This window comes from Phyllobates terribilis, unplaced genomic scaffold (assembly GCF_046119375.1).
Source record: "Phyllobates terribilis strain yellow unplaced genomic scaffold, ASM4611937v1 Scaffold_370__1_contigs__length_1879735, whole genome shotgun sequence".
Classification (NCBI taxonomy): Eukaryota; Metazoa; Chordata; class Amphibia; order Anura; family Dendrobatidae; genus Phyllobates; species Phyllobates terribilis.
Window position 1 is genome coordinate 1131830 of NW_027363130.1, and position 9804 is coordinate 1141633.

Genomic DNA, 9804 nt, shown 5'->3' on the forward strand with positions numbered 1-9804 from the left:
ACTGTAAAAAATTGGCCCGGTCAGGAAGGTGAAAACAGACGCGAGAGTGACGGGGTTAAAGGGATGTTTGTTCAGAAGAATATGTATTATGGAGCTTTTCTGTGGAGTCTGACCAGAGAATCTCTCCTTGGCTCCCCGTGTGCATCAGTAAGCGCCCATGACCCCGGTGCCGGCTCTCTAGTTGTCCTTTCTACACATTGATAGGTGCTAACCGCTGCGTACCGGTTGCTCCCCACAACACCGTCCTTCCGGGTTCTGTGACTTCATCCGTCAGCCGTACATGTGCCCTTTTTTCCTCCTTCAGAGACAAACGCAGATCTTTTTGCGCACTTGCTGCCTATTTTAGTGTTTATATCAAGGCGGATGTTGAGATTTATCTCTATTTAAAGAAGAATAAGAAAGCGGTAACCCGTCTTTTAATAGAACGGAAGGTTCTCTCCTCTTAGTGATCCCAGAGGATCCTGTCCAGGAGGGAGGCCGTGTCCTCATGGTGACATCATGAGATCTCAAAATACAATCACTGGTAAATGGTCACCGTCCTTCCCCCAATCTCCATACAGTGAATTAGGAGAGAAGAAACCGATGGATGGAAATGTGGAGCTTTCTCCAGCTCCTCTGTGGTTCCATCCCTGGAAACGAAACTTGGAGAAGTTGTGTTTCTTAGTACGGCTGCTCCATCTGACTGACGAGGGTCTTCTCTGTCCCTCTCCTCAGGGTCCTCATCCTCCGAGTGCAGAGCAGAGAGCATTAGGCTTTGGCCTCGCTGATTATCACTTCATACTTGAGGCCACAATGTGCTGGTTCCTTGGTACCGGTGGTGAGGACCACAACAATGTAATTTATTCCCTGATACATAAACATAGAATTACTAGTTCTGAGAGACGAGTCTCATATATAGACAGATACACGGCAGGTCATGTATTCAGTCTGTGTGTCTCCACAGATGGATCCAGGAGGAGAAATCCACCAGAGAGATGTTCCCGTCCTCTGTATTCACAGGACTGTCCAGAGGAGAATCACAACATCCCGGAGGATCATCAGGTAGATGACACTGAAGTCCCCACAACAACGGACCATGAAGTGATGGGACCTGAGCTCATCTTACATTTTTATTTTTAGGGTGAAGATCTGGTTGATATTAAGGTTGAGGTTATACATGGAGCACAAGAGGCGATCGCAATATGGGCCGATCAGCAGGGTGAGGAGGGAGACTGTCATGTCTGTTCTGTGGTCACCTACTACTACTCCCATAATTTCATCATAACATGTGTGGTAGATCGCTCACACGGAGGTAGACACAGGTACACTGTTTCTTTAAAAACTTCTCGTTGGTTTATTAAAATGCAGCATAAACCAACACTGAGTCCATAAAAGAAATCACGGCCCTTTGGCCAAAAAGTTCTCGTTGGTTTATTAAAATGCAGCATAAACCAACACTGAGTCCATAAAAGAAATCACGGCCCTTTGGCCAAAACAGGAAACAAAGCAAAATAATAACACAAAAGCACAGTCTTTGTGATAGCAGGGATCCACCTGCTGAGAGTTCAGCAACTCCACTTGGTTCAAGAAAAACAAACACAAGATCCTCTCTGGAGCTAGCTTCTCCAGACACTGAACACTGAATGCCTCAGTAGGACTTGTATTTAAATCAAAGACCACACTCTGAGATGGAGATATGGTGAATGACCTCCCACCCTTCACAATGATCATTCACAAAAAACACTCCCTTTTAACATGGAAGTTTAACCTCTTTAAGCAAATAACATGTTGGAGCAAATTTCATGGTTTCAATTCACAGAAGCTAATAGCCTCCATGAAATATATCTTCCCTCTATCACTTTACCAGTGACTTTGCCACACATGACACAATCTATTCCGTCACTGTGTGTTTCCTACAGATGGATTCAGGAGGAGAAATCCACCAGAGAGATATCCACGTCCTCTGTATTCCCAGGACTGTCCAGAGGAGAATCACAATGTCACGGAGAGTCATCAGGTAGACTGTGCTGAGCCCTGTACCGGATCTGTATATAGGGGACATTTCTGATTGAGGTCATAGATGTCACAGATTTTCGTGGTTTCTTGTATTGTGCTGATTGTTACATCTGATATATCAGGAGGAAGATCCAACTAAGAATAAAGTGAAGGACGAGACAGAAGAAGAAGCGATGACGGGGGGGGATCAGCTGTGTATGAGTGACGGGAAGGAGGAGATTCCGGTAGATGTTTCCACAGGTATGTAATAATGACCGGCGTGTGATGATGATGATGATGATGACCGGCGTGTGATGATGATGATGACCGGTGTGTGATATTGTATGAAGTCTCCGGTACAGTGAAGCTTTATCCGCTGTCCTCATCACAGCAGAAGCGTCCGGTGATGGCGCGGCTGCTCCTGTAGAGTCCGGCTGTTCTCTGATGAATACCGGGGCCGCCTTCACACCTCTTCTTTATGATTTAGGAATCACATATTAGTTTTCCTTCACCTTCTATAATATTCTTTCCATCCTTTACGTCCATATTTTCCTTACACAAGTCCCTGCTGTCATATAAATGACCGAGCTTGTGCTCCAGGTTATGAATCTCCCTGTCCTATGGATCTCGGGGATGTAGCAGCCTCTGCCTGGTGCTGACGAGTGACGACACATGTCACATGTAGAGTCGTCCTACCTGTCGCCTCTGTTTGCCTCCCACTGCCTCCTACACTGAGGCCGGCGTTCTGGTCCCTCCTCATCCAGGCCGACTGCCCGGTGGCATGAAGACCCCTATGGTAAGTCAGTAAGTGCCATGCTATGGAGGTGTGGGTCAGACATACTGCTGTCGTCCCTCTGCCACTATGGAGGCCATCTTGGATGTAGGAGGACCAGAACACAGGTCTTAGTCAGAGACAAGCGGAGGACACCAGGTAGGTGACAGTACATGACAGATGTTTAGTCCTCTGTGCCGGGTGGAGAATTGCTTCATCATAAAAGGGATTAGGAGCTCGTATCTACAAACAGCTGCGATGGCCGCATCTAGAGTTGTCGTTATCTTACATCATGTCGGTTTTTGAGATCTAGTTCAACCAACGTATAAACATGGAGACTAAATACTACCCAGAGGGGGCGCCCTTCACCATGCACGGATTATATCCCCTGTCAGCGTCTCATTTATGGTGAATCTTGTAATATGGAGAGATTCACTATATGGAGAATAGTATTGGGCCACACGCATTAATCACTGCAGTCTGGCTTCTCCTTCAGGCCCTGCTGTCCCCCCGGTGTATAACATCCAGCCCTGTCCCACCCCCCAGTATATAACATGTGGCTCCTTGGTATGTATGGGTTACAATTTCAACTGCTGGGTATATAGATCCTGGGGGGCATACTCAGGGGGTGATATGTGCTGGACAGGCCAGATGTTATACAGGGGTTATATTCACAATAACCAGGGTGTACTTTATTATAAGAGCACATTGTGATTTTGGGAACGTCCCTTTAGAAGAATCTTCACTCTCGGTCTCTCCAGACAAACAAGATGTCGTCTAGGAATCGTCCCCCCATCTGAGCCTCTAACGTGAATAAATAATTCTCTTTCCAACAGTGAAATACATAAATTACCAAAAGAAGGTGAGAAGACGTCCTCATCCAGGTTCCGAAAGTTTTAAGTTTTTTTGTTTTTGTTTTTTACCAATAAATTGGATGAAATTCTTTTTCCGACAAGAATTGTTACCAAAGAAAGAAACTGCTGCTCAGATTCCCGGCCGTTCCTCCGACATTTATGAATGACATGATAACCGGGTGTCACCGTTCTCCATACATGTGTCCCCACACTTCTGACACTCAGCTCTGATTGGACAATGTAGGAGAACAATGGTAACGCCCAGTTGTCAGTATTTCCTTACATTTATAGGGTGAATAGCAGAAGAACTGCGCAGCTTAGTGACCAATAACATTATGACTCCGGAAATGAGAGGACGAGAAAGTGAAAAAAAAAATAAAATAATGTATCTGTAAGGCCGATAATGGGGGAAATGATTTACAGATAAAATGACCAAACAACTTACAATCCTAGAATGTTCTGGTTGGAGGGGACCACCTCCAGGGTCCCCGTATCCAGCCCCCTGCTCAATGCAGGACTCACCATCTCAGACAGATGTCTGTCCGGCCTCTGTTGGATTGTTTTCTCCATTCTTGATGGTTTATTTCTCATTACTGACCTCGCTGTATGAGGAGCTTTTTTGTGGGGGATGAGTTGTATTTCTCATCTTGTTACTTTATCATCTTTATTCTGCTGTTATTTTTTAGAATTTTTCTCTCTTCATGAGCTGCACAAGTTGAGTGATAAAACGACCGTCCACCCTGAGACTGAGGCGTGACTATACGGTTATCATATATAGACTCCCTTCCTTGTGTCCTCCATTTGCCTCCTGTAACGGTGAACCGATGGAGGAAACCTGGCAGTTCCTAATAATAAGGCGCTTACACACAGTCTCCATACAGCCGGTCCCAGAGGTTTCCCGGCTTCCATCTTTTCACCACTGTACAGTGATCTGGACTTACGGCACAGACACCGGGGCGGCTCCACATAGTAGTGCTGGCTGGTAGAGCGAGCTGGCAGAAGAAGGTCGACATGTCAGATCGGACCCAAAGATGGCAGGTGCTAGACAATCAAGAAGCGGGACGAGGTCAGAATCAGGAAGCCGAGTAAGAATGGTCCTGTAGATGGAGGCCTAAGTCATCCCGGGGTATTATGGAAGCCAGACAAGGTTACCAAAGACAAACAGGAGCAATGAAAGCAGGTGCAGAATACATCTGTAACTGGTGACGCCCCGCAGACTGCTGGGAGATTAATAGGATGTGGCGCTGCCCCATAGGTCACAGCACAGGAAAGGCAGGGGCGGGTGGGGTAGACGTATTACTGCCCTCCCCATACCACTGCACTGGCCATCCTGGAAGCCGGGGGAAGGGACCACCGATCTGAGGGGGCAGCGGAGGGCAGAGGACCCCATAGGGGACTGTACAGGGAAATGTGTAGAGTTCAGTCCCGGGGTGGAGGGTCGCTGTAACTGCGGTAATACAACTAATCCAAGCCAATAACAATATATTTATTTCATTTTCTTTTAGGACTTTTCTACAATAAATACTTTGTTTCTTTTCAGACATTTTTGTGTTACCAAATCCTGGCGGCCATAAACCATAAGCGATGTATTGTTACATGGTGACAGTATTCCTCATTGTTCCCATATAATATACACAACGTCCTGATCAGTCTTTATTACACAAGAATAAGAGGAATAAACTTCATGAATTGTAAGAATAGACGAGATGGAAATAGGAGACTTTGTCCCCGGAGTCTCCACAGAAATCTGCGTATTTCTTCTTCCGTCTCAGGATTCTCGGTTCCGGGGTAAAATCTCTATTCAGTTAGGAAACATTGTTCCATCACTGAGATCGGAGGTGACGGCCGCTCCTGATAAGATTCTGTGTAGGGGGAGGGGAGAGGAGGGCGGGGCTAGAGGCCGAGCTCCTCCCATCTACATGGGCTCTGACCAGTAGTGACCGTCCTCTCCTATCTCAGTAATGGGACGCGTACACCCGGCGTCAGAGGCTCAATGCAGTGAGGAGGAGAAGCCGCGCGCATGCGGTAGGTTTGTCATGTTCTCAAGACCCCAAAGCCGTGATGACATGCTAAGTGGGGCGACTACTCTGGGGTCACGAACGCCTCATCGACAAGTCAAAGGCCTCATTTACATATCATAAACTTTAGAAATACAGTACTTTTTCTAAAGATCTGTTTGTGTGTTTAATGTAATAGAGATGTTAGGCGGAGAGTTTATATCTGCAGACACAGCTGCTGCGGGTTCTGGGGGCACAGGGAACGGACAGTTTCCCTTTAAACATAATTTTTAAGGACATATATTTAGTGTTTTGGGCCGGGGCGGATGTATCACATGTGCAGTAGGTTCAGCTGCATATAGGACAAGTAATGTAAGGAGGCTCCAGGGGATAAGGAGGATCCGTGGTGTAGGGAGGCTCCAGGGGATAAGGAGGATCCATGGTGTAAGGAGGCTCCAGGGGATAAGGAGGATCCATGGTGTAGGGAGGCTCCAGGGGATAAGCAGGCTCTGTGGTGTAGGGAGGCTCCAGGGGATAAGCAGGCTCTGTGGTGTAGGGAGGCTCCAGGGGATGATGAGGATCCGTGGTGTAGGGAGGCTCCAGGGGATAAGCAGGCTCTGTGTTGTAGGGAGGCTCCAGGGGATAAGCAGGCTCTGTGGTGTAGGGAGGCTCCAGGGGATAAGCAGGCTCTGTGGTGTAGGGAGGCTCCAGGGGATGATGAGGCCCCGTGGTGTAGGGAGGCTCCAGGGGATAAGCAGGCTCTGTGGTGTAGGGAGGCTCCAGGGGATAAGCAGGCTCTGTGGTGTAGGGAGGCTCCAGGGGATGATGAGGATCCGTGGTGTAGGGAGGCTCCAGGGGATAAGGAGGATCCGTGGTGTAGGGAGGCTCCAGGGGATAAGGAGGATCCATGGTGTATGGTTGTTAATAGGGGACATGGAGGCCCATTTGCACTACAGGTTGCTCACATACTGGAATCGTTCCACTTTCTACCTCTGTAGATTTTTCTTCTCAGACATTGGGAGAAGGACTCCCCTGGGTCCTGTAATTAGGAATGTGTAAGAAATAGACATTTCTCCCATGTAATAAAATTGTCAAACAGTCGCAAATCATGCACACGGGAGGGATTCAACCATATCACCGAGCAGCTGTAAATACTCGGAGCTCAGCCCGAGCATACTCGGCGAAAGGGTTAACAGAACATACTCGCTCAACACTAGTCCTTAGGCATACTGTGGACATGATTACGGCGGCCACCTTTATGAGGCCTACCTTTGTGATTAGTCAGTCTCATTTGCATGCAGTAATGTAAGATTAAAACTCCATTTTTAATTGCGTGGACACTTTTCTACACTGAGGGCATGATGGGAAGCTTGAGAGAGTGAAATAGCACTGGTGGTACATTAAGGGGGTAAATCCTGATGACAGGTTCCCTTTAAGAATTGTCTATTTGCTGTCTAATCTCTGCCACCCCTGACTTGTGCCAATGTCACCAGTTTATAAGTGTCATTCACTTTACCCGTCATTGTGTTAATGTTATGGCACGTAGTTGTCCTTCTTATTACCGGTACTTTGACTGACGAGGGTCTTCATTGTGAGATCCAGAAAATAAATGTGTAAATCTCTTTGGATATGATTTTTTTAACAACACAAATCTATCTTTCATTCTTACAGGAAATCCTTGTGAGAATAACGGTTTATCACTAAATTGTAAAAAAGAAGCTATCAGGAAGCACTCTAATGGAGAAAACCTCATCACCCTTCCTGCACCTCCTGGACTTCACAGCACTTCACCTTCTTATAATCCTCCTGATCATGAGGAACCCTCTCCTGAACAATCTCACATTGTTACCACTATTCCAGGTGACACAGTGGATTCAAGATTTCAGTGTGACAAGCAACTTACAAAAAGCTCAGATTTTTTAGCACACAGAAAACACAAAGGTATAAAGTCATACTCCTGTTCAGAATGTGGGAAATGCTTTACAGATAAAGGGACTCTTATTAGACATCAGAAAACTCACACAGGAGAGAAGCCGTATTCCTGTTCAGAATGTGGGAAATGCTTTACATATAAATCAAAATATGTTATACATGAGAGAATTCACACAGGAGAAAAGACATTTTCATGTTCGGAATGTGGGAAGGCCTTCACAGGTAAATTAAGTCTTGTGTTGCACAAGAGAAGTCACACTGGGAAGAAGCTGTATTCATGTTCAGAATGTGGGAAATGCTTTACAGATAAATCAAGATTCATTATACATCAGAGAATTCACACAGGAGAAAACCCATTTTCATGTTCAGTATGTGGGAAATGCTTTAATGATAAAAGGACTCTTATTAGACATCAGAAAACTCACACAGGAGAGAAGCCATATTCATGTTCAGAATGTGGGAAATGCTTTGGATATAAAGGGAGTCTTATTAGACATCAGACATTTCACACAGGAGAGAAGCCGTATTCATGTTCAGAATGTGGGAAATGCTTTCCAGCTAAATCAAGATTTATTATACATCAGAGAATTCACACAGGAGAGAAGCCATTTTCATGTTCAGAATGTGGGAAATGCTTTACAGATAAATCAAAATGTGTTAGACATGAGAGAATTCACACAGGAGAAAAGCCATTTTCATGTTCGGAATGTGGGAAATGCTTTACAGATAAATCAAAATGTGTTATACATGAGAGAATTCACACAGGAGAAAAGCCATTTTCATGTTCGGAATGTGGGAAGGCCTTCACAGGTAAATTAAGTCTTGTGATGCACGAGAGAAGTCACACTGGGGAGAAGCCTTATTCATGTTCAGAATGTGGGAAATGCTTTCCAACTAAATCAGATTTCATTAGACATCAGAGAATTCACACTGGAGAAAAACCATTTTCATGTTCAGTATGTGGGAAATGCTTTACTGATAAAAAGACTCTTAATAGACATCAGAAAACTCACACAGGAGAGAAGCCATATTCATGTTCAGAATGTGGGAAATGCTTTGGATGTAAAGGGAGTCTTATTAGACATCAGACATTCCACACAGGAGAGAAGCCGTATTCATGTTCAGAATGTGGGAAATGCTTTCCAGCTAAATCAAGATTTATTATACATCAGAGAATTCACACAGGAGAAAAGCCATTTTCATGTTCAGTGTGTGGGAAATGCTTTATTGATAAAAAGACTCTTATTAGACATCAGAAAACTCACACAGGAGAGAAGCCATATTCCTGTTCAGAATGTGGGAAATGCTTTACAGAGAAATCAAAATGTGTTAGACATGAGAGAATTCACACAGGAATAAAGCCATTTTCATGTTTGGAATGTGGGAAGGCCTTCCCAGGTAAATGGAGTCTTTCTACCCATCAGAGAATTCACACAGGAGAGAAGCCATATTCATGTTCAGAATGTGGGAAATGCTTTACAGATAAAGGGAATCTTATTAAACATCAGAAAATTCACACAGGAGAAAAGCCATTTTCATGTTTGGAATGTGGGAAGGCCTTCACAAGTAAATTAAGTCTTGTGATGCACGAGAGAAGTCACACTGGGGAGAAGCCGTATTCATGTTCACTATGTGGGAAATCTTTTGTAAATAAATCGTATCATGTTAGACATGAGGGAAGTCATACAGGAAAGAAACTGTAATCATGTACACTGTGTGTTTTAAAATTTTTAATAAAATTGCTCAGAATAATGAGTACACCCCCTTTGATAAGTAAGATTGTCATTAATATCTCACTGAATACCAGAACAATTTCTAAAATTTTCCTTTCCCCCATGACCAGCGCCACACGAGAGAGGGAATTCACCCAATAAGGACAGGACAGGAAGCGTACTGAGTAAGAGGGCTGCACCTCTACCCCGCATCATTTTGGTTTCCTGTCCATGAGGGAACCTGAAGCTGAAGAATCAGGAGAGGAAAGTTAAAGGAGAAACTTACCCAGGCCTTGCCTGGAAGAAAGGCTCCTTGTCTATAGTGCCGGTGTCGGGTCCTGGAAGCGCCACCTCTGGTCACTTGAGGGCTCATGTAGATGCGAGCGGCGAAGTCCTTTTGGATGCCTGCTGGCCCCAACAATGTCCCAGGCTTGCGCATGTGCAGGACGCTCTGGGATTGGTGCGCCCTGATGAAGAGCATGCCAGAGACTTCTGACCTGAAGTGTTGGATTTCACTTCCAGGGGGTCTGGAGAAGGCATGTACAAGGGGGTGGGGGAGTTGC

The 9804-nt window shown here is 45.3% G+C and overlaps 1 protein-coding gene and 1 long non-coding RNA gene across 2 annotated transcripts; both read left to right on the forward strand.

Annotated features, from left to right (window-relative positions):
* The first annotated feature begins 1117 nt into the window (after nt 1-1117).
* LOC141223154 (uncharacterized) lies at nt 1118-2192 on the forward strand. The gene is made up of 3 exons (XR_012290808.1): nt 1118-1198; nt 1899-1996; nt 2118-2192. It is a non-coding gene; the product is annotated as an uncharacterized lncRNA (long non-coding RNA).
* A 3114-nt stretch (nt 2193-5306) lies between these two features.
* LOC141223143 (uncharacterized) lies at nt 5307-9272 on the forward strand. Its single transcript, XM_073666761.1, has 2 exons — nt 5307-5388; nt 7269-9272. Exons 1-2 carry the CDS (start codon nt 5307-5309, stop codon nt 9230-9232), a joined length of 2046 nt encoding a protein of 681 aa, XP_073522862.1. The 3' UTR covers nt 9233-9272.
* The last annotated feature ends 532 nt before the right edge of the window (nt 9273-9804 follow it).

Bases quoted from the DNA above. Each gene is read 5' to 3' on its own strand.
- LOC141223143 (XM_073666761.1), top strand. From the start codon at position 5,307: ATGGAAATAGGAGACTTTGTCCCCGGAGTCTCCACAGAAATCTGCGTA. The intron at 5,389-7,268 runs GTAAAATCTCTA...TCATTCTTACAG, and splicing joins TCAGGATTCTCGGTTCCGGG to GAAATCCTTGTGAGAATAAC.